We start from the raw sequence: 17,183 nt of genomic DNA on the forward strand, positions 1-17,183 counted from the left end.
AGTCTGTTATGTGCACATATGGGGTAAATGACTCTTTTACTTATAGAGTAAAGGTGATACTGAACCAGTCATTTCAAACAGTGAAGCTGTGCCTATTTATGTGTAAAAATGTCAACTATACAGATCCCACAGGACAAATCATTTAAGCATGTTGCTTTTAAAAATTGGGTGAACCAGCATGGGCAACTGTTTCTGTGTGTGCGTTAAGAAAGAGCATGAACTGTTTGCACTAAACACATAGAGTTAACGCTGAGAAGTTATGTTGTACTCTGTGCCTAACCCTGCTGTCTATCTTTTGTGCAGGAGCTTGAAGAGTTTGTGAATGGATCTGGAGAACATGGTTTTGTGGTCTTCACTCTGGGCTCCATGGTGTCACAGTTACCTGAAGCTAAAGCCAGAGTCTTCTTTGAGGCGTTTGGGCAGATACCTCAGAGGGTAAGTAAAGATACACTATTAAAAGATAAAGGCAGAGCAAGGGTTAAATGAAGAAATATAACAATGTTATCAGTATACATGCTACAATATTTATATAAGTCGGACAAAATTACTAACCAGAATGCACTGCTTCAAGTCAGCTGCCGATTGGTCTGCACAGCGTCGCATGAAGTCGAACACAACTACACAAAACAAAGGCCATGTGACTGTTCAACTGAAAGCTGATGGCTTGTTCGACTTTATGCGGCGCCGCGGGAACCGACAGCCGGATGACGTCAAAGTACCGCGAGAAAGATTAGAGAAATCATACAAATACTAATTTCGTCTCGCTCTCGCGGTACTCTGACGTCATCTGTCTGTCAGTTCTTGCGGCGCCGCATGAAGTCGAACAAGCCTAACAATACGGGGCTGTCAGGACCCTGTCACTAGAAACAAGACTAAACATACAGAGGCTGACAGGATCCTGGCAGTATGTATGTCATGGGAGGCCAAACATGAAATAAATATGTAAAATCTGAAAATATTTAGTGATAATGCTTTATGCAAATTTTAAGAGACTCTTCTTGTTGACTGATCCAGTAAGAAAGCTTTATGAAAACATAATCAAATGCTTAAAGGTCAATGGTCACTATATCTGCTGTGTTTACCATCATTTCTCAAATTATCTTCTTTTGTGTTCATCAGAAAAAAGAAATTCATACAGGTTTAGAACAACATGAGGATGGGAAATTTATGACAGAATTTTCATTTTAAGGTGAACTATCCTTTAAGATTACAGAATGACATCATAAATCTTTATAATTCTCATTGGTAGGTGCTATGGAGGTACACTGGACCAGTGCCTGAAAATGCCCCAAAGAACGTCAAACTGATGAAGTGGCTACCACAAAATGATCTTTTAGGTATATTTACGTTCTTTAAACCCAATGCTCTAAACCTCATATATGGTTTAAAAAAATTGTGCAGCAGAATTTTTATTTCATTGTGAGTAACGTGCTTGAATTTCATGCATGATCTAATTCACTACAGAATCAGTTGATAATACACTAGCTGCTAATAATAACCTAATCATGTTGTTTTGATTATAGGCCATCCTAAGGTTAAAGCTTTTATTACACATGGTGGATCACATGGAATCTATGAGGGCATCTGTAACGGGGTGCCAATGGTGATGCTTCCACTGTTTGGAGACCAGGGTGATAATGTCCAACGCTTAGTGTCTCGAGGAGTTGCAGAAGGCCTGAGTATATTTGATTTGACCTCAGAAAAACTGCTGGTGGCACTGAGGAAGGTCATCAATGACAAAAGGTTAGCTACTGAATAACACAAGTTAAAGTTTGTGCTGATGTGCATTTGTTTTGATTCATGCAACTTTAGTATTTCTTAGTCAAGAATTAAAGCTGCACATTTGATCGGTTGTGTAACCTGGCAATGGAACTTCTGACCTTTGTTTTGTGTAGCTACAGGAAAACTGTAATATTGTAAATTCTGAAACTACAATGTAACAAATTATTAAACAATATGATCAACAAATCATATTGATCGACCTGCACTAATTAACCAGGACAGCAAGGAATTGTATACTGGTCTAAGGTGGTCCTTCCATCAGTTGAAATGTAAGGTAAACAGTACTAATAACATTCTTTATCTCTCACTCAACAGCTACAAGGAGAAGATGACAAAGCTTTCAGCTGTCCATAGAGACCGTCCTATTGAGCCACTGGACCTTGCTGTGTTCTGGACTGAGTTTGTTATGAGGCACAAAGGGGCGGACCATCTTAGACCCGCTGCCCATGATTTGAACTGGATACAGTACCATAGTCTGGATGTTATCGGCTTTCTCGTTCTCATTGTAGTGACTGTTATCTTTGTGACTGTCAAAAGTTGCAAGTTCTGTTGTAGGAAGTGCTTTGGGAAGACACATAAAAAGAAGAAGGAGTAGATACACAATGGGGTTGAAAGTGTGTGGATTTATTTTTCAGTGTTTTGTATTATTAATACCTCTGTGACTTGAATAAAACCTCACAAAGCCTTTTGGACTGCAGTTCATGTGCATTTAAACGTATTAAAGGGCACATATTATGCAAAATCCACTTTTACAAGGTGTTTGGACAGAAATGTGTATTTGGCATTGTGTGAACACAGCAATCAAAAATCCACCCTCTCTTCTTTTTTAATTCCTATTAAACCAAAGCAGTCTCAGACATGCTGTTTTGATTCTCTTGTTAATGTGACATCACATAAACAAAGTCCTGCCTACAGCCACTAACTGAATGGTTAATTTTACCCAAAAGCTTTTCTAAATATGTTTGTTAGCATTGAATTAGATCTATCATTAACCAAAAACACTCATTGTCTGTTTGTAAGAGAGTGAGGAACTGCAGCCATTTGCATTTTAAAGTACACACGTGAAAGCGCTTTTTTGCTTCAACCCAAATAGGGGCATTTTGGACTTGCTATAACAAATGATCGGTAAGGTATTTTAAGCTGAAACTTGACAGACACATTCTAGGCCAGGGCTCTCCAACCTTTTGTGAGCAAGGGCTACCACAATGAATAAAACAATCTGGAGGGCTATTTTTTATATAATCTACTCAAAACATTTTTGTTTTATTTTATTTGTTGATATGTTTTATTGTTGTTTAAAATGACATACACAAAAGAAGCCAAGCTAATATAAAATTATGTAATACATAAATAATAAAATTGAAGCTATTAATAGAATGTACATTTTCTAGGTTGATAGAAGCACTGGGAACCCAATTATAGCACTTAAACATGAAAAAGTCCGATTTTTTAATTTTTTATAAAACAGTTCTTTCTGGTTCTCGAATCTGATAGGCTAAGAGCTATGCGATATTCTACTGACAACGGCACAGTAGCCGCTTCACCATTCGTATCATTTCGCCACCTAGTGGTCATTTTAGTATTAGTGAATGGAGGTCCTTTAAACAGGCTCATCTCTGACTGGAAAAACTGCACGTACACACGGATGCACACAGACGCACTGTTTTTACATTAGCCTCTTCACATTAGTTCACTAGCTCGTGAATCAGTCTGTTATCCCAATCGGAAGTGATTATCCAGTCAAAGATCAGCTCTTTGTAAGTTTAAACTTAAGTGGAGTAATGTCACATTGTTCAATGTGGACATTGATCATTTATTTATTGTGTCATGACTATTAAACACGTTATGAGATATCACCACTGATATATTTATAAACAGCATGCAAAAAACATCTCTGTGACCCTTATAAAAAACTGTTTTATATAGTACTGACAAGAACAAAGTCTAATAATAAGCGAGTGCTTGTATCGGGTTAAGAATAAATGGGAAAGCAATAGTAATGTTGTATAAATATAGTTTTATTAACTTTTACCTTGCACCAAAACAATAACAACACAAAAGACACTAAATATGAACAAGAAACCAAGTAATAGTTTCATGACACCAGTTTCAATAGTTTCATTTTTGACCATCAAAAACAGACAGGGCCAACATCAGAGCCAGGGAATCCCTGTCAGAGATGTAGCCCAGAGAGGGCGGTGGTCAGCGGGGCGAGTGAACACTGACGTCCGCTCATGGCTCTTGTTCTCTCACGTACCGAATCTTTTTAGCAAACGTTCAAACAGGCGCTATCTTTACTAAACGACTGCAGATTTGAATATTATACATATATATTCTCGACGGAACTAATCTTAAAACTACACTTTGCGTGTGAAAAATCTCAGCTAAAGTAAGTGATTTACTTTTTAAGTGATTTATTTGTTTTATAAAATAATTCTACATGGTGTAAAACATTTTATGAAAATATAACCTTAATATTGATTGAGTAAGGCAATGCCATATATAACTGTGATGCTTCTAATCACATAATTAGATTAGATTTCCAGTTTTTTGTTTATTGCTAAACAACAGTGTGCACAACTGAAGTCACACACATGTGCAAAACTCTAACTACAGTCTGCAGAGCAGCAGTTCATGTGGACCAAACTCTAGTTCATTTTTCATTGCTTGAACACAGTTTTCAAAACTCTTATCCCATGACTTTAACCACAACCTGCACAACACTGTGGATTTATAGCACTTTGTTCAAATGCTAACACACTGCTGTCAAAACTGTGAACCACACATTCATAACAGAATTGATTTCAGCCTTGTGCCTTTCAAACACTGATGATTGCAATTTCATATAAATGTATATATATATACAGTATATGTATGGTACAGCTCAGAAAGACTAATTTTGGAAATGGAACAGGTTCGTGTAGGTAAAAGGGCGGCAGGTAGTGGCCTGATGCTAGAGAGAGGCAGGATTAGCCCCTTAATTATTTGTTTGAATTACAGTATGTACTTTTAGTTTCTAAGTTTTTTTTCTCATTACTGTAATTCCTTAAATTACTCCAGACTACTGAAGCAAACTGCTAATTTTCATTTACCTTAAAGAATTATGATGTTCTACAAATATTTTATAAATCAATAAATAAATGAATCATTCTTTGAAGAAAACATTATTGTGTGTGACGTCACTGAAATTGTTGAAACTGTAAAGATAAAAAGTTAGTATTTTCTGTATTGATGTTTGATGCTAGTGTTTTATACTCTCAGTGTGTTTTGAGTGACAGTGTGTGTTATCTCAGTGAGGGTTTCGTTTAGTGTTTGGCTGCACTGAGCTGTTTTGAGCCATGTATTTAGAGGTGTGCTCAGGTGAATTTTGGTAGTGCAGACTGTAGTTAGTTTTGCACATGTAGCTCCAGTTGTGCTGAAAAAACTGTAATAATTAGATTATATAATAATTAGATTTTACTTTAGCTACAGTATAATATTACTATAATTTTATTGATATAATATTAATAGAATGCGCACTTAAACATGGAAAAAGTCAGATTTTTAATCATTCCTCTGCTAGCCCAGGTCAATAAAATTGAAATGTATAAAAAAATAATGAATACTTTCAGTATCAGACACACACTGAGTTTATATGAGGGTAATAGGCTTTACTCAAAAAGAATCAAGGTTATTGCTATAAATATAATACATTTTAAAGAGAAGCTCACATTATATTATAAAAAAATTGAATTATTGGATAAGTAATTAGCCATTACAGCATTACGAGGTATTAAAGTTGTGTGTGTGTGTGTGTGTGTGTGTGTGTGTGTACCTGGTAATTATCACGTTGTGGGGACCAATTGTCCCCACAAAGATAGGAATACCAGTGTTTTTGTGACCTTGTGGGGACATTTTGATGTCCCCATGAGGAAACAAGCTTATAAATCAAACAAAATGATGTTTATTGAAAATCTAAGGTACAAGAATGTTTTCTGTGATGGTTGGGGTTAGGGAATGGGGTAGGTAAGGGGAGTAGAATATACAGTTTGTACAGTATAAAATGCATTACGACTATGGAATGTCCTCACAAAACATGGAAACAAGAAAGTGTGTGTGTGTGTGTGCGCGCGTGCGTGCGTGTGCGTGCGTGCGTGTGAAAAAACCCAGCTAAAGTAAGTGATTTACTCTTTTGTGATTTATTCCTTTTAAAAAATAATTTTACATGATGTAAAGAGCATTTTATGAAAATATAACCTTGATATTGAGTGAGTAAGGCAATGCCAAATATAACTGTGATGCTTCTAATCTCATTATTAGATTGTATTAAATAATTAGATAAAATTTTACTTAAGCTAATATTACTATCATTTTATTGATATAATATTAATAGACGTGGACCTCTCTCAAGATGTATATTTAGATGTCACTGCGGTTTAAAAATTATAAAACCACACAAATAAGGGGTAGTATTTTTACAGAATTATGTCCTATAAACCCCTTTACGGTTCACGTCACAGGCTGTTCCCACTGCGCATGTCGGGGTCAGAAAAGTCATTACAGCTGATTGAGTTGCGTATTATTCGGTATCGTCAAAAATGCCTACTTACGTCGTGGGTTGTGAAAATCGCACGAGGTCTTCCGTTAAGTTTTCGCGATTCATGCAGAATCTCAAAAACAAAAAAATGCAACATCTGCGTCTGCAAGCAATTAACGTGCAGACTGGGACAATGCAAAGATCAAAGAGGCTTGTGTTTGTAGTGCTCACTTCATTTGAGGTAAGTCATCATTTTTCAGCACTGTTAGATTAAATTATAAAGCCTAAATGGTATGAACAGTTCGACCCCGTGCTGCGCGCGCACCCGATAATCATTCAATGTTTACAAACCTTGAAGGGGTCTATAGGGCTTGGGCGTCGTGACGTCATTACTTGTCGTGGCGGCCATGTTGATAGCCTCCTTTACTGCTGCACTCTGTTTATAGACATACTTTCTCTCAATCGTGTGTCTTAATTTGATTAATTTGTCGTTATTTTTTCAACCATGGTAAACCGTTGCTGTATTAATAATAAAGTAACACATTAAAAGTAATTTACATTAAAAATGACAGATAAGAACAAAACTTCATTATGTTTTATTCAATATCGGAAACCAAACATTAACCTCAACCCCTCAGTAATGTGTATACATGACATATAAATGACATTTATATATACGACAGTGAAGTATAACATCTGAATATTAATATATATAGCTTAAGTCAACATTGAACATAAGGGAAATGTCCCGGTTTACTCGCCCAAAATACGGGAACATTTCAACATTCATCTTTCTGTTGCTATCCCTCTGCTGACAGCAAAAACTGCTGCATTAACTAAGCTACTTGTGAAGCTAGGTCATACGTGACTTTGCTTACAGATTGGCGTGAAATCGTGCTCTTACAACAACCACGCTGTTATCTTAAATGGCTCTTTATTCACTCTTTTTTCATATGGATCCCAACCGTTAATAGTTCCAATTTTGTCCACATACCGGTCCCTGCTTCCCTGTTTAACGTATCCCAGTAAATTACACATACTTTTCCGGATTTTAACATCTTTTTTCTTTCTTTTAATTCTCCCAACTCTGCCGCTTCTCCTCGTTCAACTTGCTGTATGATTACATTCGCGAGGCCACCAACATGGCCGCCACGTCCCAGAATGCAACGCGGCGCCCAAGCCCTATTTAAAACAGCCTAAGCCTTTGCCAAAGACTTTTATTTTGAAAACTACTTTCTAGACGCCACGGGCGCCGTGGAAAAGGGAAACAGTTTGGTTCCTGTCAATCCAAAAAGATTTGTTTTACACAGGTATATAACAGTTACGTTATTTGTTTGAATTGACGAATGTCAAGATTCATTTGAGCTGTTGAAATGCTTGAGGATGAAAGCAATGAGGGGAATGAAGCAGAAGAGTTTATCGCACTCGCGGATTTTGAGGCTAATGGTGGTGAGCAGGTAACTTACGTGCTGTCAAGTCTTTTGTTTATGCGTGTGCGTGATGATCGACTTTCAAAATAAACAGCGATTTAACTTCGACTGTGTACTTAATACTTTTACAGTTAAAACTTTGGATATAGTTTATAATTAAGTAAATATATTTTTAAAATTTTTATAACACTTTTTATAACATTTTGATATTTTTATATCAGATAAAAATTCAAAAATCAATAAAAGTATATTTTTCTGTAGAATGCATAAAGTTACTTGTATACTCTTTAATGCTTTTGCTAATGCAAGACAGCCGTTGTGAAACTATAATATGTGGTTGCTTGGAGAGTGATGTTTTTGTGTTTGATTTTGTTTTTTAACATACAGCTCAGTTTTTTAGCGGGCAACATATTAATGGTCCATGACAAGAATTCAGAAGATTGGTGGTGGGCTGAACTGCATGGTCACTTTGGTTATGTGCCATCTAGCTATTTACGGCCAAAAACTGAGGATGAAGAAGTTGAAGATGCTTGGCAAGATGACGAATATTTCAGCAATTATGGGACATTAGTAAGTATTAAATTTAGAAAAGCATCTAAAATCATTAAGCGGTTAAGTGCAAAGTGCTTCAAATTAAGTAACGTTAGTTTGAGAAATTCAAAAGATTAGGATTTTTCATTTGTTTACATTAATGTGCCATATATCTGCTGTCCATAGAGGCTACATTTGGAGATGCTGTCAGATAAACCCCGCACAGAAACATACAGGCAGGTGATCCTGAACAATAGTGCTGCCCTGAAAGGAAAGGTGGTCATGGATTTGGGCTGTGGGACAGGGGTTATCAGCCTCTTCTGTGCCCGTTTAGCACAACCTGCAGCGGTAAGAGGAACAGACGGTCTGTGAATAATATATTTTTAGTATTATTAGGATAAGATGGTGACTGGTTTTCTTCTGTAGGTATACGCTGTGGAGGCCAGCTCGATAGCAGAACACACAGAGGAACTTGTGAAAAAGAACGGGTGCGAGGAGGTTATAAAAGTGTTTCGGGACCGAGCTGAAAATCTCACCCTGCCTGGGAAAGTTGATGTTCTTGTGTCAGAGTGGATGGGCAACTGTCTTCTGGTATCAAGACATAACAAAACATACTGTACATTAAATGAATGATAATTTATGTCACCTTTGTATCACAGAGTGGTTATCCTTACCAAAGATATTGGATATAACTCCTTGGGCACTCCTATTAATATGAATAGGAGACAATGCAACACTCATTATGGCCTCTTTGGTGACAGAAGTCCTGGAATCGATAAAGACTGACGATTCTCTGAGGGAGGGGCTCTATACAAAGTCGCACGAGGCGCTTTCCGACCTGTGCGCGGTAGCTGAAATGACCTCGAATACAGGTGTTTTTAGCACAATTTGAGCATAAGATACAAAAGTTATGGTATAGGTGATGTCAGGTTTAATTGTTGGTCAGAAACATTTGGTTTAATTGTGATTTCAGCACATGATTTTAGAGATATCTGCCCTCCATATTCAAGTTAATAGGACTTGTTGCATGACTAAAATAACTGCCCAGAGGCGACTTATAACTTAATCATATTACATTTACAATACATCTATATATTTGGCAGACGGCTTTATCCAAAGCGATTTACATTGCATCACAATCTATACATTTTATTGTTGTGTGTGTGTTCCCTGGATTTTAATCCATGACCTTTTGCTATACCACTGAACTTAACATGAGCACATTTTAGGAGCACAAAAAAATAATATATTTTTTTGGATGTCAGTTTGAGTTCATGGTGGAGTCAGTGTTGCTGGCACGTGATCGGTGGCTGAAGGAAGGAGGAATGATGTGGCCGTCCTCCGCCTGCCTTACTGTCATCCCATGCCAGGCCTTCTCGGACTACAGGCAAAAAATGGAGTTCTGGGAGCAGCCATATGGATTAGACTTCAGTTGTCTACAGTGAGGACTTTCATATTGAATAGTTAACATATTTCCTGAAATATTTTATTATTTAAGTCTTTCAGCCTTTAGAGTTTTTTGTGTAAGAACTTTTTTTCAGAAACCCGTTTGGACCTATTTGCAATAACACGTTTCAATTATGCGGTGTATAATGTTCGTAAAAAGACATCTGGCTTTCCTGTCAAAATTTACAAAATATACCATGTGTTCTTTTAATTGTTTTAAATTACATTTATTTTAAAGAATGTCAAATGCATATTTTAACCATAACATTAATCACCAAAACTTTACTTTCTCTTACACTGCATGGAGTGCATGTTAAACTAACTCTGCATTAATGTATTACAGCCCACTTGCACAGAAAGAGTTTCTCTCCAAGCCTAAGTTTAGCCATCATCTTTTACCTGAAGACTGTTTGTCCACTCCATCTGATGTTATCACTCTTGATATGAGGACAATGCAGGTCTCAGACTTGGAGGTAAAGTTAGAATTTGGATTTAATGAAATCATTCATATGAATGCACAGAAAACTCTTTAAAGATTACATTTGATTTTTTTCTTCCACTTTTGTTTAGAGGCTCAAAGGAGAGTTTAGTTTCACTATCGAGAAGTCAGGCACGTTGCATGGCTTCACTGTCTGGTTCAGTGCACATTTCCAGAGTTTAGAAGAGGATGGACCATCACTGGAGTTAAACACAGGACCATATTCAGAGTATGGCATTTTCAGAACAGATAGCATAGCATATTTTAAGGTGCCATAGAATATAAAATGACATATTGTGACACTATTGTTTTCTCCTTATCTAAACAGTGTAAAAGACCACTGAAAAACAGGCCAATCTCAGCATAACACTGACTGTGACGTTTCAGCCTGACAGACGTTGGGGTACACCCCCAAAATAAAATTACACATTAAATTAATTACAATGTTTTTTTTTTCATTGCTAAAAACAAAGTTTTGACTGTTGAGTTAGCGCTATATGCTAGCATTTAGGCTGAAGTTCTACCAGTGATGATGTTACAGTTATGCTTTACAGGTGCATACTGAAAAAACACAAATAAATATACCACTCAGAAACATCCATTTCCAATCTCCGAACACTTGGTTATTCCTCAAAATCTGCATCTTTTGTCTGATACAGGCTCAAACATATAAGGTCAGTTTACTTAATGTGAGCTACTGAACTGAACTGCTTTGAGAAACAGCCAATCAGAGCAGAGCTCAACATTGTTATGCAATGAAGTCACATTCCTTCTATGTATATATCAGAGAACAATTTAACATATTGTATCAATGCATTTTTTGGCACCTTTAAAAAATTCAATGACAAATGTAATTTCAAGTTCTATATATAACATATAATGCTTTAAAGGACAAGTTCGGTATTTTACAGTTAAAGCCCTGTTTTCAGATTGTTTATGATGAAATGGAACAGTTTTGACTGAAATTATTTGTTGTTTCACCTCCCACCTCTACAATGTGTGTATAGGTGCACTGGAACAATTTTTCGTAAAATGCATTTAACTTTCGTTTACAAAGACGTGAAACTCACCGAGCGGCCAGGGGCGGTCACCGATACGCTCACACAAAAATTGTTGCAAAAGATGCTTTTAAAAGATGTTTAAGCCTTTCGTTGTAAACTTGTGGACCTATTTTTCCAAACGCCTCACACCCGTACATTCTTCCGCTGAGAGCTTGAATAATAGACACTCCAGCCCAGTTGGTGGCGATAATCCACCTTTGCCAATTGCAAGAATAGAAACAAAGTTCCCGGCGCGGAGTAATACCGTACCTCACAGCACATCTAATACAAGTCAATGGAGTTGGCAAAAACTTGCAACGATTTTTGTGTGAGCATATCAGTGAACACCCCTGACCACTCGGTGAGTTTCATGTCTTTGTAAACGAAAGTTTAATGCATTTTAGAAAGGATTGTTCCTGTGCACCTATACAACCATTGTAGAGGTGGGAGGTGAAACAACAAACACCAGAAAATTCTCGGTGCAGCCGCATATGTCGAAATTTCAGTCAAAACCGTTCTATTTCACCATAAACAATCTGAAAACAGGGCTTTAAGTGTAAAATACTGAACTTTTCCTTTAATGTTAACGTTAAACAGAAGCCTTTATTAATGTTTTCTCAGAGATCACACACTGGAAACAGACTCTCTTTATGTTGGATACACCAGTGACAGTTGAGGAAGAAGATGTAATTGTGGGCTCCATACGTCTTCAGAGAAATCCGATCTGGAGACGTCACTTGTCGATCACGTTTTCATGGACCATAAATGGCACAGAAGATTCTAGGGTGAATAAACCTTTCTTTGGAAGGGAGGCTTTAACCTTTTATTTATTAAAGAGCTTTTCTTTACATTTTAATTGTCATTTAAAATATTTTTACAGGTTCAGACAAAGACATTTCCAATGTGGAGGTGACCTTGGGACAAGTCTAGGAACTTTTACAATAAACACAGCCTTGAACTCTAGTTGCATTTATATAAACATGAATACACAAAATTTAATATACCACAAATCTTACATTTTAAAGGGGTCATGACATATGTTTTATTTTTGTTGTTTTTATTATTATTTTATGTTCCCTGATGTTTTGTTTGTCAAAAAATATAGAAATGTAAGTAATTTATGACCATTTTCCACCCTGTTTTTCATCCTCCGATTTATACGGTCTGTGCTACCCCTTTAAGAGCAGTCGGCCTGGCTTGGTGTCACACCCACTTCTATGATTGACAGCCTACATGCTGCTGCTACAGTAGGCTGCTACTACCACAGTTTCAGTACAAATACAGCTTTTCTTTTTAAGCATGTTGTGTTTATTTATGTCGCAGAGATACCCAAACAATCCTACAAGCACAACAATAAAAGTTTTTACCACTAAAAGATGCATATAAATTAATTACAGGCGAACACAGACATCATTCTCAGCTAGTGTGTACAAACACTGCAAGGTTTTTACTCTTTTAAACAGAGATGTGCACCCTTAAAGGGTTACCTCACCCAAAAATAAATGTCATTATTTACTCACCCTCATGTTATTCTAAACCTGCATGAGTTTTTTTATCCCTTTTAATACAAAAGAAGATATTTTGATAAATGATGCCAAACATTGACGTCCATAGTATTTGAATTCTCCAACTATTATATCTGTATATGATGGGGCTGAATATTGCAACCAATTTCGTGATTCGATTTGTTTCGATTCAATATCAATTAGTTTTGCAGACATGGAATCCAGATTTAAATAAAAATGCTGGTTACTAGAACCCTCCCACATGTATATCACTAAAATATACATTTACATTAACAATAGGCCCGTTGCATTGCATATACAAAAACATTTTTCAACCTCATCCTTGCAACTGAACAAAGGCTTCCACACATCAAAATTTAATTTTGTTTGGTTTTAAGTGTAGCAATTTGAAAGATGGTGACATCTTCAGGATGAGGTGCAAACTACAGATAATATTCACATGCTGCGTCCGAAAACGCCTACTTCATACTATATATTACCCGAAAAGCAGTAGGCGAGCCGAGTAGTATGTCCGTATGCGTAATATTCGAAAAACAGTATGCGAAAAGTACCCGGATGACCTACTACTTCCGGTTAGATTTTGCATATGATGGACACTTCACTATCCCATGATGCCCCGGGAGAGGAGTTATCCAACGAAGAAGAAGCAGCATGCGGCTGTTTTCGCGCTGAAATGACATGAAGTGATGACGACGTATGTCACGTGATATAGCAACATGGCGGATGTAGTACGTCCGAATCTCATTCATACTACCAGGATTCATACTATACTAAAAATCAAACACATTATTTTCTATGAATGTACGCACACCGGCGCCATCTGACAGCAGCTGTGCCTCTGGACGCTGCTCAAATCCCTGACGCACCACAGAGTGGCACTCACATAGTTTAACATTAAATAACATCATATTTGTCCCAAATCGTTAACAAATAACATAGGCTGCTAACGCATATTTTGCATCTTAAAGTAGAATTAAGTCTGACTAAGCTCGCGCTGTTTAATGTGCACGTCCAGTGTGCAACTCCCTTAAGAATTTATTCAGGATTTCCCAAATCAATAGTTAAATTGAAGGTTGTTCAAAATCAGAGAATCAATTTTTAACCCAACCCTACTGTATGACTTATAAGTCTTTTGTGTGCAAACAGCTCTTCGTTATTTAATGCAATTATGAACAGATCGAAACTTGTGTCTTTAAGCATATAAACAGCATTTTTTGTGTAAATGATAAATTGCATTACTGTCAGTTTTCCATGTTACTTCTAATTTTTGCTCTTGTTTTGGAACGTGTGTTGACTTCTGATTTCGAGGATGTTGAGGAATCGGTGACAAAAGGCTGAAATAGGGGATCATCCCCAGCTTCCTCTTGGCACTCGGCCTCTCCTTCATCCGTCTGCATCTGGTGCTTAATGCAGTGTTTCTCGAAGGTGGACATCTTTGTGAACGTCTTGTTGCACACCTTGCAATGGTAGAGATGCTCTCCGTTGCTTATGTGCAGTTTCAGCTGCAGATATGAGGATTGTGCGAAGGCTCCCGAGCATACGCTACAGCAGAGCGTCTGGTGGCTTTTTTCATGTTGTTTCAGCATTGACATTGACCTGAAGCCTTTCTGACACGTGGTACAGACGAACCTGCTCTCATTTAACTCCAGAGCCTGATGGTTCAGCAGGTGAGTTGATGTGCGGAAGCCCTTCCCACACTTTTCGCATTTAAAAGGCCTCTCGCCTGTGTGCAGGCGCATGTGAACTACAAGTCCGGCCTTTTGTATAAAAGCCTTATCACACTGTGTACACTTAAAAGGCTTTTCACCCGTGTGCAGCCTCTGATGGGTTTTCAAGTGTGAGGATCGGCCAAAGCACTTGTTGCAGTCTGGACATTTGAATGGTTTCTCGCCCGAGTGGGTGGCCTTGTGACACATAAGTTGGGACGACTGCATGAACATTTTTGAGCATACGCCGCATTTGTACTTCCTCTCTCCGGTGTGTGAGCGCATGTGGAGCGTCAGATGAGAAGAGGAAATGAATGTCTTGCTGCAAATACGGCAGGTATGAGGCTTCTCCGCAGCATGGGTCCGTTTATGCAGAACCAAACCAGAAGAATGACTAAAACTTTTGTTGCAGTAGGGGCATTTGTAGGGTTTCTCTTCACCATGCATTCGCTGGTGCCTGTTGACTGTTGATTCCTGGGCAGTATACTTGTCACAAAGACCACAAGGGTGGGATCGAGGCTTGGAAGAGTGGGGCATCATGGAGTGAACCATAAGATCATCTTTTTAACCACTCTAAAGTGAAAGATTGCTTAAGATTAGCATTACTTAGGTTAGGTTGGTTACGCAATTATGTAATTAAAACACAGTGGTGGATCATGACTGCTCTTCCAAGGGGCGCAAATTCAAAATATGTGTTCAGAGTGACATGTGTTTTGTCAGGGTGGGTGCCTGCTGCACAGGCGTCAAAACCGTTTGGGGTAAAGGTGATGCTCACGTTCACAAAATACATGCAAGACACTCCCTTAACAGTAAACTCTGATTACGCAGGAGATTATGTGCGAGTGTCTGGCAAACGCGGGCGTCTCTTTTATCATGAACCCTTTGGGCGCGTCTGCGGCGGGCACTTGTTTTGACGGGACGCGTAGGTTCACTCAATGCGCAGAACACATATTTTGAAATTACAATACACACACATGACGGGCTACATACATGTTGTGATGCTTTAGTGTAGTGTTGCTTTAGGGGGATAGTTTGCCTTAAAATGAAAATTCTGTCATCATTTACTCATCCTCATGTTTTTCTAAACCTGTATGAATTTCTTTTTTCTGATGAACACAAAAGTAGATATTATTTTGAGAAATGATAGTAAACACACAGAGAGTGACCATTGACTTCCATAGTAGGAATAAAAAACATAATGGAATTTAATGGGTAATGTCACTTGTGTGCTTACAATAATTTATCAAAATATTTTCTTCATCATTTATCACAATACTTTCAAAATATGTTTTTCCTACTATGGAAGTCAATGGTCACTTTCTGCTGTGTGTTTACCATCATTTCTCAAAATATGTTCTTTTGTGTTCACCAGAAAAAAGAAATTCATGCAGGTTTGGAGCGGCGTGAGGTTGAGAAAACGATGACAGAATTTTCATTTTAAAGTGAACTATCCCTTTAAGCCATTTATGGTCATCATCACCCACTGGTAGAAAAGGGCTCATTTAAATGTATTATAAAGACAAAAAATGTTCAGTGATTTGCATAATTTAATTACAACATTAGATTTTTTTTTCTTTTGTGTGTTATTGTAATTCACGAGTTCACATTAACATTAGATGTTAATGTTAATACATTTTATGCAATGTATAGAATGCCAATATTGCGACTTGTCAAGTTTGATCAAATCAAAAGCCTTTAACTTTAAATAACTGCATTTAAAAATATAATAAAATTTGAATCATAATTATTTTTATGAATCACATTCATATTAAAAGATTTTTGACATAAAACGTTAAGTTTGATTTCAACCACTGTGTTTCACGTGCCCGGTAACGTTAAATATTAAAGATATCAAAGTTATTTTTCACCGAATGCATGTTGAATAATTGCGTAAAAAGCAATAAATTATAAAAATTTGGGGTTTCGGATTAATATTTGTGACCATTTACTGTATTTGACGGATGCTGGTTAGTTATCGAATATTAACGCGTCAGTATTTATGAAAATATTTATTGACGCAGTAACTACGTTACTGTCCACATTTTATCTGCAATGAGAGCAGACATTACACATCAGCCTCCATCACATCATGTAGGCTATCCAAAGCTATAACCAAAGCGAATCTAATCTCATTCATAAGCAGTAGTTTATTTAAACACTGGGCGTGGTCATACAATGACAACAATACATTTGATTTACTGAATCTGACAGCGCTGCTTTTGATGATGACTTTCTTACTGTCAATCATTAAAGGTTCATACAAGAACAGAGCGTAAACAAGACTTACCCTTATCATGATCATATACGTCCAGTAAATCTGCCAGACGTTAATAATCAGTAAGACTTAAACGTACAGTATGTTTACCAATAAAGATCCTGTCGAAGTGTCGTTACGGGTACACGAAACAATAAATTATCATCGGAATATATCTTACACTATGTACAACTACGCATGGTAAGATAACTCCGAGTATTTTTGTGCGTTCATGGAAAAATATAGCCTGATCGTAACAACTCATAAATTTAATACTATAGTGAAATTATTTTCATGCGCGTTAGCTTTGATTCTGCCCGGCTATCAAAATAAAAGTCTGTTTCTCAGATTATATACAATGAAATATAACCTTGAACACTTTACCAGAACTATACACTGTGTTTACAAAATATACAAAAATATATGCAATTTTGTTGTAATTAACACACCACATTTGCTTTAATTGCTGAATAG

At 37.1% G+C, this 17,183-nt stretch overlaps 3 protein-coding genes across 9 annotated transcripts in view; 2 read left to right on the forward strand and 1 right to left on the reverse strand.

Annotated features, from left to right (window-relative positions):
- Positions 1-2,467, forward strand: part of LOC129451590 (UDP-glucuronosyltransferase) — a 40,112-nt gene extending 37,645 nt beyond the window's left edge. For all 6 annotated transcript variants that reach the window (XM_055214868.2, XM_055214871.2, XM_055214872.2 and 3 more), the window contains exons 2-5: positions 304-435; positions 1,250-1,337; positions 1,524-1,743; positions 2,098-2,467. In XM_055214868.2, coding sequence (XP_055070843.2) covers positions 304-435; positions 1,250-1,337; positions 1,524-1,743; positions 2,098-2,377 — 720 coding nt within the window. In that variant the 3' untranslated portion in view covers positions 2,378-2,467. The remainder of the gene's footprint in view (positions 1-303; positions 436-1,249; positions 1,338-1,523; positions 1,744-2,097) is intronic.
- Positions 2,468-7,518: 5,051 nt separating this feature from the next.
- Positions 7,519-12,520, forward strand: prmt2 (protein arginine methyltransferase 2). 2 transcript variants are annotated; one of them, XM_073855075.1, is made up of 9 exons: positions 7,521-7,755; positions 8,116-8,298; positions 8,446-8,607; positions 8,686-8,850; positions 9,525-9,700; positions 10,049-10,178; positions 10,276-10,407; positions 11,841-12,008; positions 12,104-12,520. In XM_073855075.1, exons 1-9 carry the CDS (start codon positions 7,672-7,674, stop codon positions 12,134-12,136), a joined length of 1,233 nt encoding a protein of 410 aa, XP_073711176.1. In that variant the 5' UTR covers positions 7,521-7,671; the 3' UTR covers positions 12,137-12,520. The 2 variants fall into 2 exon arrangements, with proteins under 2 accessions (XP_073711175.1, XP_073711176.1); XM_073855074.1 differs by having other exon boundaries at positions 7,519-7,755; positions 11,841-12,520.
- Positions 12,521-12,880: 360 nt separating this feature from the next.
- Positions 12,881-17,117, reverse strand: LOC129451416 (uncharacterized). The gene is made up of 2 exons (XM_073855076.1): positions 16,743-17,117; positions 12,881-15,028 (listed from the first exon to the last, which is right to left on the reverse strand). The coding sequence occupies exon 2, from the start codon at positions 15,005-15,007 to the stop codon at positions 13,991-13,993; it is 1,017 nt and encodes a 338-aa protein (XP_073711177.1). The 5' UTR covers positions 15,008-15,028; positions 16,743-17,117; the 3' UTR covers positions 12,881-13,990.
- Positions 17,118-17,183: the final 66 nt, after the last annotated feature.

Source organism: Misgurnus anguillicaudatus, chromosome 17 (assembly GCF_027580225.2).
Source record: "Misgurnus anguillicaudatus chromosome 17, ASM2758022v2, whole genome shotgun sequence".
NCBI lineage: Eukaryota > Metazoa > Chordata > Actinopteri > Cypriniformes > Cobitidae > Misgurnus > Misgurnus anguillicaudatus.